The sequence below is a fragment of the Erinaceus europaeus genome, unplaced genomic scaffold (genome assembly GCF_950295315.1).
Source record: "Erinaceus europaeus unplaced genomic scaffold, mEriEur2.1 scaffold_781, whole genome shotgun sequence".
NCBI classification, from domain to species: Eukaryota; Metazoa; Chordata; class Mammalia; order Eulipotyphla; family Erinaceidae; genus Erinaceus; species Erinaceus europaeus.
In genome coordinates this window covers 10-21044 of record NW_026647854.1, presented here as the reverse complement: position 1 = coordinate 21044, position 21035 = coordinate 10, and the positions used below count along the sequence as shown (strand labels likewise).

Here is a 21035-nt window from a genome sequence, read left to right as displayed (position 1 = left end):
TGTTTGTCTGGTGCCTGACCCGCGTTGAGCTCGGCCTGCTCCACACTGAGGGCAGCTTCAGCGCCGGGGTGGCCTTCATCTGTGTCTTTCTCTCTGAAAAAGTCAGACTGGAGCAGTAAAGCGCCAGTGACTACAAAACGAAATCGCTATGTTTTCTTCACCCATTAATATATCCACCTAATGACTGAGTCTCAATCCAGCCACCTGCCATTTGCACCCCATTCAGTGTAGTTTTTATACTGATGGCAAACACAAGCTTTGCTAAGACTTAACTTCCCGTGACTGTTTTGAAGGGAATACGTGGTCATTTTAGTGATCTCTTTCTTTATTTATTACACTCACATATAATTAAGTTGTCATGGGAGGTAGTCATTCTGTTACTTAGAGGATCTAGTGACATTCTTATAATAGGGAAAATATTGAAAGCTATTTAAAGTGTAACATGACTTAACCAACGGTCCTTGTGAAGTAAATAAAAAAAAAAAAACAGTAATGGAGAGAAATGGCTCATTTTGCATTCTTGTTTCTTTGCTGGAGGGTAGAGTTTATCATTTGTAGCTCCTTAGTAATCTCTCTCTCTCTCTCTCTCTCTCCTCTCTCTCTTTCTCTCTCTCTCTCTCTGGTAAACCATTCTCTCCATCCCTCAATATTTATCACTAGTTATCAGTTTTGTGATTTGGCTACAAAATGAAGTCAGGCAGTTGTTATTAAAGTCAGAGCCAAAGATCCATTTAATAAACAGTTAATGCTTACTTCCTCGCAGCCAGGTACTATGACAGCCTTTCATATGGGTCATGCAGTTTTCAGAAGTTTTTCTTGGAACTGCTGCTACTCTTGTTTCATAAGCAAGAAAACTGAACTTAATGGGAATAAATAATTCACTAAAGTCCCTATTTTGTAATGGAAACAGCATTTAAACTAATATATATATCTCCAGAAGTGCAAGCAGTGGAAAAGCTATCACACAGATGCTGTATTTGTCAAGATTTATCTTTCAAAAAAAAAAAAAAATTTATGATAGTGTACACTCCAAAATTTTAAAAAGTAAATTTCCTTCCTTCCTTTCTTCCTTCCTTCTTTCTTCCTCTTTTTTTTTTTTTTTTTTTTTTTAAGAATTGGAAATATCTGTTATGTTTCAGTCACCAAAGAGAATGTAAGATAAAATCTAGTACAAATCCAGGCTTAGTCTGACTGTTTTATACTGTTCTTTATAACCACCTGTTGTGCTTTCCATTTTTACAACTATATAAGATCTTGGCATATACAGTTGGTATTTATAGAACTGTGCATTCCCAAATGTATCATACATAGTATTTAATATAGGAGACAAGGTCATCATAGCCAAGTAGAGATGACCTGACTCTTCATCTCCTCCAAGCACTGACTGCGAGGCCCCAGCAATTCACGAGCAAACATGCACAGTAGCCAGCTGAACACAACAAGAGGCAAAAGCTCAACTCGAGGAAGACGCTCCCATCCCAGTAACTGACCTGTAAGTGGGGGAGAGAGAGAGGTGTACGGCACGAGGCTCGGGTCTGTGGCCCCACCACAACAATCCCACCCCTAGAACTTGCCAGCTGTGAGAAACAGGAAATTAAAAGCTGCAAAGAGAGAGTGGGAGAGTGATGGCAGCACCTCTCTGAAGCCACTTGCATGCCTGAGCTCTGGAGAACACAGCTGCTGTGTCGGAATTCCGTCTCCATAGTAACAGACATTGGGCTAGATTTGCAGTGCACAGCCTAGCAGTCTTCCCTGTCAGGTTCAGAGTGTGCACAGGACTGCCAGCACCGAGGTGATGGCCCAGTGGCACTACATCTGCTATATCCGTGTCACTGCTGGGACTTGGGCATTTTGAGGAGAGACAGAGGGAGAAGGTAGAAGACAGCATAGCACTAAGACTTCCTTCTGTGTGGTGGGGACTGCACTTGGACCCGGACTGCACACGTGACAGAGCAGATGCACTATACCAGCAGAATTATCATCGTTTTGTTTTTAATATTTATTTTATTTTAATGTGAAGGAGAGAAAGATGTCAGAACACTTCTCAGCTCTGGCTGATGGTGGTACTGGACTTGACCTTAGAGCCTCAGACATGAGAGTCTTGCATGACCAGCCCACAAGCAGAATTATTATTATTTTTCTCCAGGGTTATCTCTGGGGCTCAGTACCTGCACTACGAATCTACTGCTCCTGTGGCCATTTTTTCCCATTTATTGGATAGAGACAGAGAAATTGGAGGGGAGGGGAAGATAGAGAGGGAGAGAGACATAGAGACACCTGCAGCCCTGCTTCACCACTCGTGAAACTTCCACCCTGCAGGTGGGGAGTGGGGACCTCGAACTGGGATCCTTGTGCACAGGCCCTTGTGCTTAGTATTACGTGCACTTTAGTGTGTATACCACCACCTGACCCCCCAAGCAGAATTCTTGTCTGAAGAAATAGGAGCTGAGTGACTTCCCAAGTGGAAGGAGATATCCCTGAGATCCAGAGTAAGGTTACCTCACAAAAGAGAACAAGTTACAAAAGCTAGTATATGTTATAGACAGTGGCAGGTGTATTTCAATCACATGTCTTGGTGTTATAGAAGTAGAATGTGAAAAGTGAATGGAACTCTTTAAATTTTATTTAATTTTTAGTTTTTTTGCACTTTATGGGGTAGCATTAATGGCCTACAACATCCTTTTGAGCTGCTTAATTGCATGGGATTTCAAAAGAAAAAAAAAAAAAACTAACCAAGGCAAAAATCAAGCTATTGAAACTATTCTTGAATGGTTTTATAGTGAGCTTAGCACCCTGGACAGTTTGGAAGGAGATACAGTTTCACCGTTACTGATGTTTGCAGGATCTGGATGTAATTCTGAAAGCAAGGGGCCAAGGAAATGGTGTGTCCACAGTGCTCACTGTTCAGAGAGCCGCATCCTGGCAGGTCCTTTTCCACGTGGTTTGTTCGTGGGTTCAGGATGGAGGATGTCAGATACACACTCCTGAGGCTATTGAAGTGATGGTGGAGGAAAAAGGAGAGAAACCGACAAGGGGCAGGGATGCACTCCATCTAACGACGAGATTCCAGACCACAGTTAAAAATCTCTTGAGCGGCTGATCGCTAGCACATCTAGTTGGTTCACATAGTGCCAAGTGCAAGGGTCCAGGTTTGAGCCCCTGGCTCCCCATCTGCAGGGAGGACACTTCATAATCGGTGAAGCAGGGCTGCAGGTGTCTCTTTCTCTCTCCCTCTCTGTCCCCCCCACCCCCATTTTCTCTGTGCAAGGACCTGCAAGGATCCAGGTTTGAACCCCCACTCCTCACCTGCAAAGGGGAAGCTTCACAGGCTGTGAAGCAGGTCTGTAGGTGTCTATCTTTCTCTCTTCCTATCTCCCCCATCCCTCTCAATTTCTCTCTGGTCTGTCCAATAAAATGGAAAAATGGCTTCCAGGAGCAATGGATTCGTAGTGCCGGCACTGAGCCCCAGTGCCTTTTCTTTGATAGGACAGAGAGAAATTGAGAGGGCAAAGGGAGAGACCCCTGCAGCCCTGCTTCACCACTTGTGGAGGTTTCCTTGTAGGTGGGGATCAGGGGCTTGAACCTGGGTTGTTGAGCAAAGCTGTGTCTTTGCTTAACCAGATATTCCACTGCTTGTCCCCCAAACTTAATATTCTTGAATTAACTGAAACATAGAAATCTTAGCAGAGGGAGTCGAGTGGTAGCGCAGCGGGTTAAGCCTACATGGTGCAAAGAGCAAGGACCAGAGTAAGGATCCTGGTTTAAGCCCCTGGCTCCCCACCTGTAGTGGAGTCACTTCATAAGCGGTGAAGCAGTTCTGCAGATGTCTGTCTTTCTTTCCTCCTCTCTGTCTTCCCCATTTCTCTCTGTCTACAACAATAAAACAAGGGCAATAAAAGGGAATAAATAAATAAAATAAAATAATTAAAAAAAGAGAAATCTTAGCAGAGAGAAAAGTATTGAAAGCATCAAATGGAAAAGTTGGAACTGAATAAGAAAGTATTCACTGGCTAGTCTTAGTAACAAGTAAAGGTTACAACAGAGGAAAGAAAAGTCATTAAACTAAAAGACAACAGGGCAGTATAAACTATAGCATTTAATGAATGTACAGAAAGAGACTTTAAAATACCAATTCAGGGGTGGGGAAGATAGCATAATGGTTATGTAAATAGACTTTACTGCCTGAGGCTCCAAGGTCCCTGGTTCAGTTCCCCTCCACCATAAGCCAGAACTGAGCAGTGCTCTTGTAAACAAACAAACAAACCAGTCAGGTGTCAGGAATCTGTGAGACAGAGGCTATCATGCATATGTTTGAAATAAATATGAAAGGAATCAATTATAATAAGTATAAATATATGTAAAGAATAAAATAAATGCTGAGAGAAATTCTTCAGGTGATAGAAGCGAAAACAAAATAGGAAAATTATAACTTTAGGGCCACGCTGTTGAGCACATCTCACTATGCACAAATGTCTAGGGTTCAAGTCTTTGATCCAGTCCCCACCTGTAGGGGGAAGGCTTCATAAAGGTGAAGCAGTACCTCAGGCGTTCTCTGCAGGTGTCTGTTTTTCTCTCTCCCTCTCCCTCTTCCCCTCCCCTCTCAATTTCTCTCTGTCCTATCCAATCAAATGGATAAAATAGCCTCTAGGAGCGGTGGATTCATAGTGCCAGCACTGAGCCCCAGTGATATTGATAACCCTGGAGGCAAAAAAAAATTATGACCCAACTTTCAGCTCTCTACAAGAACTTGAAAATGGTTGAGATAAACTTCAGGTAAAAGGGTGGTAAAAGATATGTCATGCCAATAATTACTCAAAGAAAACTGGTAATAATATCAGATAAAGTAGACAACAACGTGGGGGGGGGGGGTTGGGTGGTAGTGCAGTGGGTTAAGCGCACATGGCGCAAAGTACAAGGACCGGTGTAAGGATCCTGGTTCAAGCCCCCCAGCTCCCCACCTGTAGGGGAGTCTCTTCACAGGTGGTGAAGCAGGTCTGCAGGTGTCTCTTTCTCTCCCCCTCTCTGTCTTCCCCTCCTCTCTCCATTTCTCTCTGTCCTATCCAACAACGGCATCAGTAACAGTGATAATAATAACTACAACGATAAAACAACCAGGGCAACAAAAGGGAAAAAATGTTCTCCAGGAGTAGTGAATTTGTGGTGCAGGCACCGAGCCCCCGTGATAACCCTGGAGGCAAAAAAAAAAAAAATAGCAACGTAGAGACAGATGTGAGGGCCAAAGAGCTGTGTTTGATGGTGCTGAGAGCCAGCCCAGCAGAGTGTCCAGATGATCCACATGTGCCAGAAACAGCTGGAAAACTTGGCGAGCAAAGTGACAGATCTGAACAGTCCTACAGTTCAACTTGGAGACTTTGGAATCCATTTTCTTTGAATTTAGAAATAGAAAGTAAGCAAGGAGGGGGGCAGGCTGTGGCCCACCTGGTTAAGCACTCAGATTACAGTGCCCAAAGACCTGGGTTCAAGCCCCGCATCCCCACCTGCAGGGGGAAGCTTCATGAGTGGTAAAGCAGGGATGCAGAGGTCTCTCTGTGTCTCTCCCCTTTCTGTCTCCCCTACCTTCTCCATTTCTGTCTCTATCCAATAAGAAATAAGTAGGGAGTCGGGCGGTGGCACACTCAATCAAGCACACATAGTACTAAGCACAAGGACCCGTGCAAGGATCTGGGTTCGAGCCCCAGCCCCCTCGTGCGGTGGGGACACTTCATGAGTGGTGAAGCAGTGTTGCAGGTGTCTCTCTGTCTCTCCCCCTCTCTGTCTCCCCTTCCATCTCAACTTCTGGCTGTCTCTATCCAGCAATAAAGATAAATAAAAAATTAAAAATTTACAGAGATAATGAAAAATTAAAAAAATAAATAAAATGGATCCCCCCCATGCAGGATGTTGGGGATGAGATGTGATCCCTGCAGACCGTTGTAGGCCAAAGCAGACTGAGCTCCTGCCAGTCACTGCAGGAAGCACTGTGAGTTCCTTCCAGTCCACATCCCGTGTGAATTGAGCAAATATCTTTGAAAACACAACTGGCTAAGACATATTTGAAAAGTGGATAACTTGAATAGCTCCCTTTATTTAAATAATTGAATTTGTATTTAAAAAAATCACTAACAAAGAAAACTTTACGCCCAGACTGCTTTAATGCTGCTTTCTAACACACTAACAGAGTAGATAATACAGCTCTACGTTTCCACTCAGCTTATGGCAGCAGCGTTACTTTGATGCCAAAGCAAGACAAGCATTTTGAAAAGGAAAATGATAGACCAGTGTACTCAGTCCTGATTATAAATCAAATCTGAGCAAAATCACTTCATACCAACACTTTTTTTTTATTAGGTAGGACAGAGAATTTGAGAGGGGAGTTGGAGATAGGGAGAGAGAAAGACACCTGCAGACCTGCTTCACCACTCATGAAGCAACCCCCCTGCAGATGGGGAATGGGGGCTCAAGCCCAGGTCCTTGTGTGGGTCCTTGCTCTTCATCCCACGTGAGCGTCACCGGGTGCACCACTGCCCGACCTCCCAACACTCTTCACAGTTGCCGAAAGACACAAAAAATTAGGCAAAAGAGCTAAATAGATACTTTTCACTGAAGTCATACATATGACCAAGGAGTACATGAAGAACAAAAAAAGCCATCTTAATTAGTTTTTTTTCTTTCCTTTTTTCTTTCAGAAAAAGAGAAGCAGAGAGGGGTGTGTGGGTGGGGGGGCACAGGAGCTCTCAGGCACAGCTGGCACCCTTACTCAAGTGCAAGCAAAGAAGCCACAGCACAGGAGTTTGCTTCAAGGTGGTGGGGCTGGGCTGGCACCCTGGCCCTGACCTGCCTGGGGCAAAGCATCGCACTGTCCAAGGAGCTCTTTCCCGGGCCCTTTAACTAGCTTTTAAAAGTGTAAGTCAGTGACATGAACGACATTGCCCACTTTATGCAGCCATTACTACCTTTTTGAAAACTTTTAGTTTTTATTATTATTGTTTATTTACTATTGGTTAGAGACAGAGAAATTGAGAGGGGAGGGGGAGGTTGAGTAGGAGAGAGACAGAGAGACACTCGCAGCTCTGCGTCATCACTCGTGAAGCTTTCCCCCTGCAGTTGGGGACTGGGGATTTGAACCTGGGTCCTTGAGCACTGTAATGTGTGTTCAACCAAGTGTGCCACCACACTGGCCCAGTAACCACTGTTTAAGTGTCTGCCTACTTGGACATCTGGCAATACCTGTACTTTGGGATCTGCTTTACTTCACTTACTGTAATGTTTCCAGGCTCCTTCCATGCTTAGTGTCTGAGTAGTGTCACACTGTATGCGTTTGCTACCTTTTGTTTATCCATTTACCTGTTCTGTTAACATGGATAATTGCTCGTTCTTTTTCCTCACTGAATTCTCTGCCTCACTCTACCGGCTCTTACTAGACAGCTTTGCTCATATGTGCAAAGCCAAATGGAACAACTCAATGTTGTCGTGATTCCCCGAGCAGCTCCCACCCCGCCCCCCTGGGTTGACTTCTGTGAGTGAATATGGAGAGTCGAGTATTGATTTTGACTTGGTGCTGAACTGTAGGAGCTTGGCTGTGAATAAGCTACATTCCTTAGTGTGTCCTGTGCCACCCACAGTAGGAGGCAGGTCCAACATTAGTCCAGATGTTCAAACCCAGCTATACCAGCCACTTACTGGCTTTTACATTTCCCCTTAAATATAATGTTGGCCTTGGTTTTTCTATTAAAGTGCTTTCTTCCTTAATACAAGGTCTCTTTTTATGCCCTTGTGGTGGCACTTAAATTATTATTATTATTTTGCCTCCAGGGTTATTGCTGGGGCTTATTGCTGGCACTATGAATCCACTGCTCCTGGTGGCCATTTTTCCATTTTATTGAACAGGACAGAGAGAGATTGAGAGGGGAGGGGAGACAGAAAGGGAAAGAGACAGAGAGAACCCTGTAGACCTGCTTCACCACTTGTGAAGCATCCCCCCTACATTTGGGGAGCCAGGGACTCGAACCTGGATCCTTGAGCTTAGTACCATGTGCACTTAACCTGGTGTGCTACCACCTGGCCTCTGCTTAATTACTTACTTTACATTTGTAAGTGACATATTAGCAATGAGTACTGAGTTTTTATAAATTTTCTTTATTTACGACAGCCCACATTTTCTCTATTATTTATTTATTTATTTATTTTTGTCCTGTTGGGGCATAAACCAGTGGACAGTAAACAAAACATTCATTATTCTTTTTTTTTTTTTTTTTTCTTTCTCTTTTTCTTCCAAGGTTATCACTAGGGCTCAGTGCCAGCACTACGAATCCACTGCTCCTGGTGGCCATTTTATTAGATAAGACAGAGAGAAATTGAGAGAGGAGTGGGGGGGAATAGAGAGGGAGAAAGACACCTACAGACCTGCTTCACCCCTTGTGAGGCAACCCCCTGCAGATGGGGTTCAAACAGGGATCCTTCCGTGGGATCCTTCCGTGGGATCACTTTGTACTACGTGCACTTAACCCAGTGTGCTACCGTCCAGCCCTTCACACCTCCCCCTGTGAAAATTCAAAATGCTAAATAGTTTGAACAGCTGGCCTAGGAAGTGCTCTGTTCCTCAAAGGTGATTTTTGTATAGATAGTAGTGATATCTATCAAAACATCTCTAGAAAGCATTGTAAGGTCATTAGAATGTGGCACAACCTAAGAGATTGATTCTCGGAACAGAAGTGTAAATTCCATTTCGTCTCGTGACTGCTCTCTATAGACCTGGAAGCTCTAAAACCATCCACTGTCCAACAAGTGCCTGAGAAACGCTCCTGGCAATGAACACAGATTGAAATCACAGTGAGATTTCACGGGGAACCTTCTAGGATAGTTCCCATGAAAGGAGCAACAGCATCAAGTGTCAACAAAGACACAAAGCACGGAAACTCTGAGGTGTGTACACATAAATACACACACTATTGGAAAGAGTATAGATCAGCACAGTGATTAAAAGATGAAAGCTCTCCATGACATCTTCAGACAAGCATTTCCCAAGAAGGTAATGAGTGATACAAACCCCCCAAAAATGCATGTCTGTCTATCCACCTAGACTCAGGGCGGAATATTCACGGAGACTTCGTTTATAATATTGCAGAACTACAAGTAACTCTGATACCCAACAAGAGAAAAAGTAGATTGAATACTACATAGGAGTATTCCCTACACACACAGACTTGGCATCAGGGGCCAGGTGGTGACGTCGCTGGGTCAGCACACACCGTGTGCAAGGATCTGGGTTCAAGCCGTCAGTCCCCATTTGTAGGGGAAAAGCTTCACAAGCAGTGAAATAGTGCTGCCAGTGCCTTTCTCTTTAAAAACATTAAAAAAATATATCCAATAAATAAATTGGATAGAGATAGCCAGATAGCAAGAAGGAAGAGGGAGATAGGAAGAGAGACACCTTCAGACCTGCTTTACCACGTGAAGCTTCCCTCTGCAGATGGAGACTGGGGCCTTGAACCCAGGTCCTTGTGTGATAACAGGTGTGGATCCATGGAGACTGTCCTTGCTATGGAGGGATCTGGGATCACCCTTTGGGGATTTGCTTGCCAGATTTAAGAACTACATCACTCTCACATATAAGTATTCAGGTCCGCATATAAGTATTCAGGAGAAATTAGATCCACCAGAGACCTTTATACAAGTGTTCATAGCAGTTTTACTTATAATGGCAAAAAGGGGGGGGGGTGGGGCCAGGCGGCGCAATGGGTTAAGCGCTCATGGCGCGAAGTGCAAGGACTGGTGTAAGGATCCCAGTTTGAGACCCGGCTCCCCACCTGCAGGGGGTTACGTCACAAGCGGTTAAGCAGGTCTGTAGGTGTCTTATCTTTCTCTTTCTATCTCCTCTCCTCTCTGTCATATCCAACAACAACAACAGCAGTAACAACAGTGGGAAAAATAGCCTCCGGGAGCAGTGGATTCTTAGTGCCAAGCCACCGAGCCCCAGAGACAACTCTGGAGGCAATAAAATATAGGGTATATCAATATGATCCATTACATACAGCCCAGCAATACAAAGGAATGAATGACTGATGTGATTTGATGACATGGATGGATCACAGAGGCATCACACTGAACAGATGAAGTCACCCACAGAAGAGAGCACAGTATAGTCTGCTGTCCCATTTCTGTGGAGCTGAAAACAGGCAAAACAAATCTACCAAAATAGAAATGTCAGAAAGTGTCTGTCTCTGCTGGGATTGGTGGTTGAAGTAGTGTAATTATTGAATCAAAGGATGATAAAAATGTTGGATCTTGTTTTGCCTGGTAGTTGTGTGAGAGTTTATTATTGTTGGAAATACTTTACCTTACTTATTATTGGATAAAGATAGAGAGAAATTGAGAGGGGAGGAGGAGGGAGAAAAGGAGAGAGACAGACAGACACTTGCAGCTCTGCCTCACCACTTGCAAAGCTTTTCCCCTGCAACTGGGGATCAGGGGCATTAACCCAGGTCCTTGCACACTGTAATGTGTGTGCTCAACCAGGTGCGCCACCTCCTGGCCCCTTGTCAGAACACTTTAAATTTTGTATATTTTGTTGTATATAATTTATTTCTCATATTTAAAAAGTATAAATAATTCAACTTTATAAAACAGGACATTTAAAGAAATGATTGCTTTGGCTTTTATCCAGGCACTTTGCAGCCACTATTTCATCTCATCTTCATTTCTTTAAGTTGATTAGCATGTCACACTAATCATCCTATTTTGACATGATTAGCATGTCAAAATTGTTCCTTGGCTTTCTACACTTGGAAATAGAACTGTGCTTTCTCTAAGGCACATCTGAACCAGCATGATACAAAAGCATGCTATAACACGACCTCAGCTGAATGGTTTTTGACAGTTGAGGTGATATGTATTTGCATGTCTGGGGCTGGGTTGTGAGTACACATATTACCACTCACAAGGACCTGCACTCAAGCCCCTGTCCCCACCTGCTGCAGTGAAGCAGGGCTGCAGGTGCCTGTCTTTCTTACTCCCTCCCTATACCCCTATCCCTCTCAATTTCTCTCTGTCCTATTTAATAAAAATAGAAAAAAGAAATGGGGGGGGGGGCGGATGGCCACCAGGATGGTAGATTTGCAGTGCTGGGAAGAGAGCCTCAGTGATAACTCTGGTGGCAATAAATTGAAAATAATAATAATCTTAGGTTTCTTCATGGCTGTTACTGAGTATATTATGAGGTAATAAATTTTGATTTTTTTCCCCCAAAGCTCCAGTTGAAATGTACACACACACACACAACCACCCACACCCATAATAAAACTATCAGTATGTCATTATATTGTGAAGCGAAGATTAGGCATGATTTAGAATACTACTAGCTATACTTGGCATATACTTAGCTATACTTTTGCTACCTGCCCACTGACCCTTTAACACTACTTGAGTTAGTTGGTTATTTATGAGCTGGAGAAACTATTGACATGAGTTATAAAGTGGACAGAGGACTATTATATTTATACCACACATAGTATTAAGTGCAAGGGCCAGCTCAAGGATCTGAGGCTGAGCCCCTGGCTCCCCACCTGCGGTGGGATGCTTCCCAAATGGTGGAGCAGGTCTGCAGGTGTCTGTCTTTCTCTATTCCTCTCTATCTCCCCTTCCTTCTCAATTTATCTCTGTCCTGTCCAATAAAATGGGAAAAATGTAGCCAGGAGTAGTGGATTTGTAGTGCCGACACCACAGAGCCCCAACGATAACTCTGGAGGCAAAGAAACAAAAGCAAAAACATTAGCAGTGGTGGATTTATTGTGTTGGCATCAAGCACCAATGATAACCCTGGTGGCAGTGGAGAAAGAAAAAAAGAGAATGTTATCTCCCCTGGTGATGCAAAGCTGTAATCACTGTATGAACTTGATGTATGCTGTTGCCTGTCCTTGACTGAAGGTGCCACAAGGTGCTTGCTGCCAGAGTCCTGAGTCCTGGTCTCCAGGCTCTGTGGAGGAATAGAAGGTGATCCAGCTTAATAGCAACAGAGCCATCAAGACGTCAAGACTTTTTACCTTCTTATTCTTAGCTTTGGAAACAGTGCAGACAATTATTATAACATTTAAAATGTATTTTTAATAGTTAAAATTGAACCTTAGGTAAGTTTATTATAAAATAATAAAGAAAGGAAGTCACATTACTTGTCTACAGATGATAAAGAGTTCATTTTCCCATTCTAAGAGATTTACTGGTATATTGATAGCCTTGTATGGTTCTTCTTTTAAAAATAATATTGGGTCATCAGAAAAGTCACCATGCGTTTTTGTGTAGGAAAACAGAGAAAAAAAAAAACAAAAAAAAAAACCCAAACATCATGACTTTTCTGACAACCCAATATATCCTTTTCCCCCGTAGAGGAGAGAGATGCCAGCTGTTGTTAATCGCCCTGTCCTCCAGACACTCCTAGTCCAGTGGAGGGAAGTCAGTGCAACTGCTCATTTTATGACATGTCTTTTCTTCTTATTGTTTTTTCAGTCAAATAATGCACAAAAACTGTTGGAACAAAGAAAATGTTGAGTTTGGCCCCTGGGGTTCAGTGTGCCCATCTGTTTGGAAGATGGAGTTTCCTGGGACAGTTAGGGTTCAGAGGGGTCAGGATACTTCACAGCCCTGCTTTTCTTCAGATGTGGCCTGAGACACATGGAATGAATCCATAGGATTATGAGCAAAATGAAACTATAAGTGTAAACGACCAATAGCAGGATATACTTTTCATATTCATATTTACCATTATCTGTGGCTTCTTCTGCTTCCTTGTTTGTTTTTTGTCACTGGGGTTATCGCCGGCGCTCTGAGCCTGCACTGTAGTCCACCCATATCTGTGTTCCTTTTTTCCTTCTTTAAAATCTTGTTTTATTTATTTGGTAGGACAGAAAAGTCAAGAGGAGAAAGGGAAAGAGAGAGAGAGAGAGAGAGAGACCTGCTGCAGTGCTTCACTGATGTGAAGCTTCTGCCCTGCAGGTGGGGGCTGGGGGCTTGAGTCTGCCTGATGATGTGTGCGCTCAACTAGGTGGGCCACTGCCCAGCTACTGGTCGCTGATTGTGTTTATATTTATTTACTCCACCAACTGTCTTTGATTAAAGATCAGCTTTCCAGAAGACATCAAACTATCACTATTTGCCGACGACATGATATTATACTTAGAGAATCCCAAAGACTCCACCAGAAAAAACACTGGCAGCGATTATTCCAATAGAGTAGCAGTATACAAAATCAGTACACAGAAACCTGTGGAATCCTGTATACAAACAAAGAGTCAGGAAAGGGAAATAAAAGACTCAATGCCATTTACAGTAGAACCCAAAAGATACAATACCTTGGGGAACCTCACGGAGGTGGAGGACCTTTACAATGAGAACTGCAGGCCACTGCTAAAAGAAACAGAAGGGCACAGAAGTGGGAGAATAGTCCTTGTTCCTGGATAGGAAGAATAAACATTACTAAAATGGCCATTCTGCCAAAAGCAACCTACAGTTTCAAGGCAATCAGTATCAAGATTCCAATGGCATTTTTAAGCAAATTGAACAACTTCTCCAAAAATTTGTGTGGAACTACAAAAAGCCACAAATTGCCAAAGTGCTTCTGAGAAAAAAGGAAAACTATGAGGGGCCACACTCCCTGACTTCAGTTTATACCATAAAGCAGTAGTAATCTAAACAGCTTGGGACTGGAATAAAAATGGACCCTTGGATCAATGGAGCAGAATCCAAAGCCCAGAAATGAGCCCACACAAACACAACCACCTAACAGATGACAGCGGGCCCATACCATTCAGGGGGGTAAAGAGGGCTTCTTCAACAGGTGGTGCTGGAGAAACTGGACAGCCACACGTGGAGAAGGGAAAGCAGACCACCACCTGACACCACACACCAAGGTCAAGTCAAAATGGATTAAAGATCTGAGTATTAGACCAGAAACTCTAAAATTTATAGAAGAAAATGTCAGTGGAACTTTGCAGGACCTTCACATCAAAGATGTCTTTGGAGAATCAACCCCCTAGGCATGGGAAATGAAAACAAGAGTTAATAAATGAGATTACGTGAAAACTGAAGAGCTTCTACACATGAAAAGCAAACTACATCAGGATATCCGGGCAACCCAGTAAATGGGAAAAGGCATTTGCACATCATACACCAGACAAGAGACTGATATCAAACATCTAGACAGATTTGGTACAGATCTACAAAAGCAGCAAAATAACCCAGTGAAAAAATGGGCCAAAGAACTAAACAGACAGCTTTCTAAGGATGAGACATGACCCACAGACACATGAAGAAATGCTCCACTTCACTTAGAGAAATGCAAATTAAAACTCCACTGACATCCCATCACACACCTGAGAGAAAGGCTTCCATCAACAAACTAGGAAAGGACAGGTTGTGGAGAAAAGGGAACTCTGCTCTACTGCTGATGGGAAAACAAAGCAGTCCCTGTGGAGACTGCATGGAGAGTCCTTAAGCAAATAAAAATGGAATTACTTTATGACCCAGCAGTACTCCTCTTGGGTATTTATCCAGTGGACATTCAAACACAAATTCAAAGGGACATATGTACCCCCCCAACCCCCGTGTTCACAGCTGCATTATTCCCAACAGCCAGAGAGTGGAAGCAGTCTACATGCCCATCATCAGATGACTGGCTAAAGAAGTTATGGGATATAGACTCCATGGAATCCTACCCTGAAATGAAAAAAAGGTGAGATTGTGTCCTTTGGGACAAAGTGGATGGAACTGAAGGTGATGATGCTGAGGGAAATAAGAGATGAAAGACAACTACCAGTTGGTTTCACTCGTGGAATCTAGAGATCTGAGTCACATGAACTTGCCTGAGTCACATGAACTTGCCAAAAACAAAAAACTCCCAAGCAAAACAGAAGACAGCAAAGTGTAAGACTTACCAGAACAATGGTTACTTTTGGGGGTGCAGAGTGGGGCCACAGAACTGTGGTGGTGGGTGTGGTGGGTACTCTACATTGTCATCTTACAGTCTTTAACAAGCTATTAATGATAATAATACAAAAGAGATTGGGTTTCCCCTGACAGAAATTAGGAAGTTAGTATATAATAAAGAATACTCCACTACCCTCCCATTTTTGGTAACATGCACTGAATCAGATGAGCCACTTCCTGGTCTCTGAGGTTCCAATTTTTGGGAAGATGGGTGACTGCTTAGGGACTGGATGGTAGTGATGTTGACTAAGCACGCCAGTTACGAAGCTCAAGGGCCCGAGTTCAGGTCCCTGATGCCCACCTACAGAGGGGAAGATTCAGGGGCTATAAAGCAGTGTGCAGGTGTTTCTCTTTCTCTCTGACTCTATCTCCTTTTTCCTTCTTGATTTCTCTGTCTCTCTCCATTAAAAAACAAGTGATCTAATGACATAGAAATGCATTATGAATAAATAGATTTAGAAAGATAAATCTCTTCTTTGAAGAAAAGGAAATTTCTGTATAGAATTGGCAGTACATTTGGGTTTAATACAAATCTCTATAATGCTTTGAGAGGTTCTGTTTTTTCTTTTCTGAAGGCATTAACTTTCTTTCTTTCTCTCTTTCTTTCTTTCTTTCTTTCTTTCTTTCTTTCTTTCTTTCTTTCTTTCTTTCTTTTTTTGTCTCCAGGGTTATCACTGGATCTCAGTGCCAGCACTACAAATCCACTGCTCCTGGAGGCCATTTTTCCCCCCAGTTTAGTGCATAGGACTGAGAGAAATGGAAAGAGGAGGGGAAGACAGGGGGAGAGAAAGACAGACACCTGCTGACCTGTTCCACTGCTTGTGAAGCAACCCCCCTGCAGGTGGGGAGTCAGTGGCTTGAACTGGGATCCTTGTGTTTTGAGCCATGTGTTTAACCCGCTGTGCTACCGCCTGCCCCCCAAGGCAATAACTTTCTTTTTTTTAATTTATTTTTCCCTTTTGTTGCTCTTGTTTTTTGTTGTTGCTATTGATGTTATTGTTGTTAGATAGGACAGAGAGAAATGGAGAGAGGAGGGGAAGACAGAGTGGGGGAGAGAAAGATAGACACTTGTAGACCTGCTTCACCACCTATGAAGCGACACCCCTGCAGGGGGGGAGCTGGGGGCTCGAACCAGGATCCTTATACCAGTCCTTGCACTTTGCGCCACATGCACTTCTAACCCGCTGCGCTACCGCCCGACTCCCGGCATTAACTTTCTAATGATGTTTATTTAGATAACAGACTGGTCATTTTAACTTCACGGCATTTTTTTAGGTGCTGTGTGATTTCCCCAAATGGTGGCAAGCACATAAAATAGAAGTTCCTTCTGCTATCCACTCACTTTCCAGTACTTCGAGATCATGGGACCACTGATTTTGTGAGGTGTGGTAAAACTATGTCATATGAAAAGAACCAGAACAGGGCCAGAGATAGCAGATGCTCTGGCCAGTGGGAGGAAGCCCCTGCTTTATGAGCCTGTGTCTGTGTTTGGTCCTTCCAGGTAAGGTCAGAGGGGATGTGGATGGAAGAGCATCACTCTAGAGGCATGAAGTGCAGGGCCTAAGAAAATCTTTTGTCTTTTCTTTTTCCTTCCTTCCTACCTTCCTTCCCCCCTCTTTCTTCCTTTTTTCTTTTTTTGTGGAAACATAGCAACGTTTATTTATTTTTTGATTTTTATTTGTGATTCTAGTGTGTTACATGGTTGTAGCATTACAGCATGGAGTTCCACACCTCACTCGCCACCGAAGTTCTGTGCTTTCACTCTCCCACCTCCCAGACATCACCATGATCCTGTTTGGCAAAGTAATTAAAGTGATGAAAGACAACTGGTGGGTGATTTCACTCCTGTGGAATTTGGAAACCGATACACATGAAAGTTACAAAAAAGAGAGAAATAAAAAAAACTCCAAAAGCAAGCAAACTATTTCTAAGACTTATGGGGGCCAGGTGGTGGAACACCTGGTTGAGTGCACAGGTTACAATGCTCAAGGATCGAGGTTCAAGCACCCGGTCCCCACCTGTAGGAGGAAACCTTCACAAGTGGTGAAGCAGAGCTACAAGTGTCTCTCTGTCTCTCTCTCTATCATCTTCCCTCTTAATTTCTGTCTGTCTCTATCCAATAAATAAAGATAATAAAAAAATTAAAAGTTGATTTATAAAAAAATGATGCGGTGACTCGGAGGTGCTGAGTGAAGATTCAAAGATGTGTCGTGTCAGAAATGGACTTTACCCATCCTTCCCCCTTAATTTAAGATTACTGTTCCACTCACTTGGGAAAGACTTCATGAATGGAACGGGACTTGAAAGGGTTCAGGAACTTGGTCTAGTTGTCTGCTGTCAGACTTAGGTGTTTCATGCCACCCTATTTCCATGGCTTTCCTGATCGAGAGAGCTTACATGAGTATTTGTTGCATCCTTAGTAAGAAAAACATATTTCTCAGTCCTTCATAAGAAGGGCCCACAAACTACTATATTTCCATGCAAGTATTACTTACAGATCTCCACCACGTTATCCCCTCAGGGTACTGCTAATTCAGTTAAAACCATTGCAACAGTTGCTAAGGACGCTTCCACCTTCCCAACAGTTTTTGAATTTTGGATGGTAGTGCAGCGGGTTAAGTGTGCCGGGCTAGCGTCACAGGCGGGAGAGAGGATCCAGGAACCAAGCTTGTGGCAGTAGCAATACAAATCTTTATTCATGCGGGAGCCCTGGAGTGCGTGAGTGCAGCGGGTTAAGCCACGTGGAGCCAGCCGCAATGGCCCACGTCGGCCTCCCGGTCTGCAGGCATGACCTCCTCTAGGTCGGGAAGTGGAAAAGAGAGAAACCAGAAACGGAAGTGGCTTTTATAATGCCATAAGTGGGAGGGGCTGGAAATGGTAGGGGCTCCCTAGCAACTATTGCCAGGGATTCAGCTGGCAGGAATTAGGCGGGGACTTTAGAAAGGAGGCCTTTAGTCTTATGTAAGACAAAGCAGAAGATTGGTATGTAGATAATAATACTAGCATGGAAATAGGGTGGTCTGTGGCCCTGCCAAGCTCAACCATATCTGCACAGTTTCCCAACATAAGTGCACATGGCACAAAGCGCAAGGGCAGGCAAGGATCCCGTTTTGAACCCCCAGCTCCCTACCTGCAGGGGAATCACTTCGCAAGTGACTCCCCTGCAAGTGATGCAGGTCTGCACGTGTCTTCTCTTTTTCTCCCCCTCTCTGTCTCCCCATCTCTCTCCATTTTTCTCTGCCCTACCCAACAACAGCTATACCAACAATAACAACTACAAGGGCAACAAAATGGAAAATGTGGCCTCTAGGAGCAGTGGATTCATAGTGCAGCCACCAAGCCCCAGCGATAACCCTGGAGGCAAGAAAAAAAAATTAAAAAAAAAAGTTTGTGAATTTTTCTTTCTTTCTTTTTTTTTAATAGGGCAGAGCAATTGAAAAGGGAGGGGGCGATAGAGCTAGCTAGCTAGCTAGACCTGCAGACCAGCTTCAGTGCTCATGAAGGGACTTGAACCTGGGTCCTTGTGTATGGTAATATGTGCTCAAGTGGGTGTGCGGAAACCCAACCCAATTAAAAAAAATTTTTATTTTATTTTATGGAGAGATTGAGAGAGATACAGAGAGAAAGACCAGAGCTCAGCTCTGATTTATGGTGGCACTGGGGATTGAACCTGGGACCTCAAAGCCTCAGGCATGAAAGTCTTGCAGAACCATTATGCCGTCTCCCCAGCCCCCAGTATTTTTTTTTTAAACTGAGAAGATAACATGACAAATCACAAACCTTATTCTGTCTACTTGAATTTCACATGCATTATACACTTCCTGGCTATGTGAAAATATGTCTCACTTTAAGGCTGCACATATGTTAGCATAAACCGCTGTTAAATGATCGTAAGTTGTTTGATTTGAAGCTGGAAGGTGCTTGACATAAGCCTTGCACAAATGGGAATGTTGCGAGAAGAGACTGTACAGAAGTCCTTGGGATGAGCATTAGCTGAAGCAAAGGAAGTCCCCGCCCCCAGAATACCCAGCATGAATTGACCCTCCATGCTAATAAAATCCATAGTGTTTCAGGAGAATATCTGAACATTCAGGACGTTCGGCATTGCTTGGAATGGCCTCTCCACTAGCCTCTGAAAATACCACCAGCTTTAGATTGTTTTTCCCACTGAAGAAATTTAAAGAGAAGAAAACAACAAGCTGAACATGTCCTCTCTGCTGCTTCTGCCTATGTAGCCCCAGGATCCAGATATGGACTACTGGGATGCTGCGTCCCCTTAGTCTTCCAGGCGGGATTAAAGGGAAGGTAGAAGCAGGTACCTGAAAAGCTGTGTAACAGTCCTGGCTACAATTATCAGCTGTGAAATAACTAGGTAGTGCGCTGCTTTGCCTTGTGAGCTACCCGCGTTGAGCCCAACCCTCACTGCACTGTGGTCTCTCTCACCATCTTTTGGGGAAAAAATTACAGATCCCATTCTTTGGTGATGGAGATGGCTTAGTATTGTAGAGTCCAGGTCCTGCGAGGATTCGGCTCCTGTCCCTGATACCATCACCCTATGCCAGAGCTTACCAGAGCTCATTTCTTTATTCATGAGAAAGATAGGAGGAGAGAGAGGAAGAACCAGACATCACTCTGGTGCATGTGCTGCTGGGGACTGAACTCAGGACCTCAGGCTTGAGACTCCAGTGCCTTATCCACTGTGCCACTTCTCAGACCACTTATTTCTTTTACTCAGGCAAATAAATCTATTGTTGATAGCTAAGTAAAGGCAGTAGTGTACTACCTATTGTCTCAAACGCTATCCCACCCCCACCTGGAATTTCCAAAGCATGACATAAATGAGGACAGTGCAATCTCAGACATTTCCTACTGCTGTTGTCTGCTCCATATTAAGTGCAGAGGCTCTTAAAGACATGAGTCTCAAGAGTGCATGTGTGCCTGTGTGCATCTGTGTGCGTGTATGTGCCTGTGTGTGCCTATGGACCTGTGTGTGCCTGTGTGTGCCTGTGTGCCTGTATGTGTCTTGTGTGCCAGTGTGCCTGTGTGTGCCTGTGTACCTGTGTGTGGCCACACATTCTGAGTGTCCCTGGACCATTCCAGAGCCAGTCTCCTTGGTTTCCTCTGTTTCTGTCTTCCCTCCTCCTTTGGGGCGCTTACCTCCAGGTGGAGTGTAGAGACAGTCTAGCTCAGCTTCATACACCAGGGTCCCTGAGAACCTGCCTTCGCTCTCAGCCGCTGAGTCCCTGGTGAGCTGCCGGTAAGGTGGCGTGCTGGACTGGACAAAAGCTCGCAGCATGGCCCAGTAGACTGGCGTGGAGTCGGGTGTCCTGCTTCACACTCTTTGCCCTGTGATGATGGAGGCGGAGGCTCGTTCAGCTGTGCCCCGGCAGTTCTGTGGTGTCCCTGCAGCCTGAGCGGCCGAATCGATGCAGAACCTGGCTGCAGGAAGTGCCTTAATGTTCAGGGTTGTGAAGCCGACTTGCACTTGGTTCCTTGAGGCCTTGCCGGCTCCCTTCACGCTGGCCACCCTCCCGCCTGCCTGAGGCTGTCCTCCCACCCCGTGACGCTGCAGGAAAACGAGGTGTAAGTGCCCGGCTGGCCAGTGGCTTCTGTTGGCCCCTCAGCTCATTGCCTCCCAAGGCTTGCAGAGCTCTGCTTCCTGTCCATCAGCACCGGCGACTCTGACAGACCCTCTTGTGGAGACGACGAGTGATAGGTGGCTGGGCCTCGGCCGAGGCAGAGAGCTTCAGCCGGAATGTGTGCCCTAATGCCAGTGCGGCCCCTGCCCGAGCCAGTGCGGCTCGAGCTGTACGACTATTTTTGGAAGAAAAGCTCTAGGTGCCATTCTGCACTTTATCTTGGTTGCTGCATTTTAGCAGCCAGGCCTGTTAGGGAATCTCCCCCACCCACCCCCTCGATCATTGAGAGCTTCTGGGAAGGCTTCAGTGTTTTTTTGTTTTATTTTTCCTGTTTGAGGATTATTTATTTATTTATTTATTTATTTTCTTTTTTATTTAAGAAAGGATTAATTAACAAAATCATAGGGTAGGAGGGGTACAATT

General features: G+C 44.3%; 1 protein-coding gene across 1 annotated transcript; it reads right to left on the bottom strand.

Moving 5' to 3' along the window:
- Nucleotides 1–11763: 11763 nt before the first annotated feature.
- Nucleotides 11764–20568, bottom strand: LOC132536502 (voltage-dependent L-type calcium channel subunit alpha-1C-like). The gene is made up of 2 exons (XM_060184464.1): nt 20131–20568; nt 11764–11971 (listed from the first exon to the last, which is right to left on the bottom strand). Exons 1-2 carry the CDS (start codon nt 20267–20269, stop codon nt 11877–11879), a joined length of 234 nt encoding a protein of 77 aa, XP_060040447.1. The 5' UTR covers nt 20270–20568; the 3' UTR covers nt 11764–11876.
- Nucleotides 20569–21035: the final 467 nt, after the last annotated feature.

What these genes read in the sequence shown, in the direction of transcription:
- LOC132536502 (XM_060184464.1), bottom strand. Translation starts at nt 20,269, where the DNA reads ATGCTGCGAGCTTTTGTCCAGTCCAGCACGCCACCTTACCGGCAGCTC. An exon ending in TCTCTACACTCCACCTGGAG is followed by an intron (nt 11,972 to 20,130) that starts GTAAGCGCCCCA and finishes ATTCCTCCACAG; the next exon opens with AGCCTGGAGACCAGGACTCA.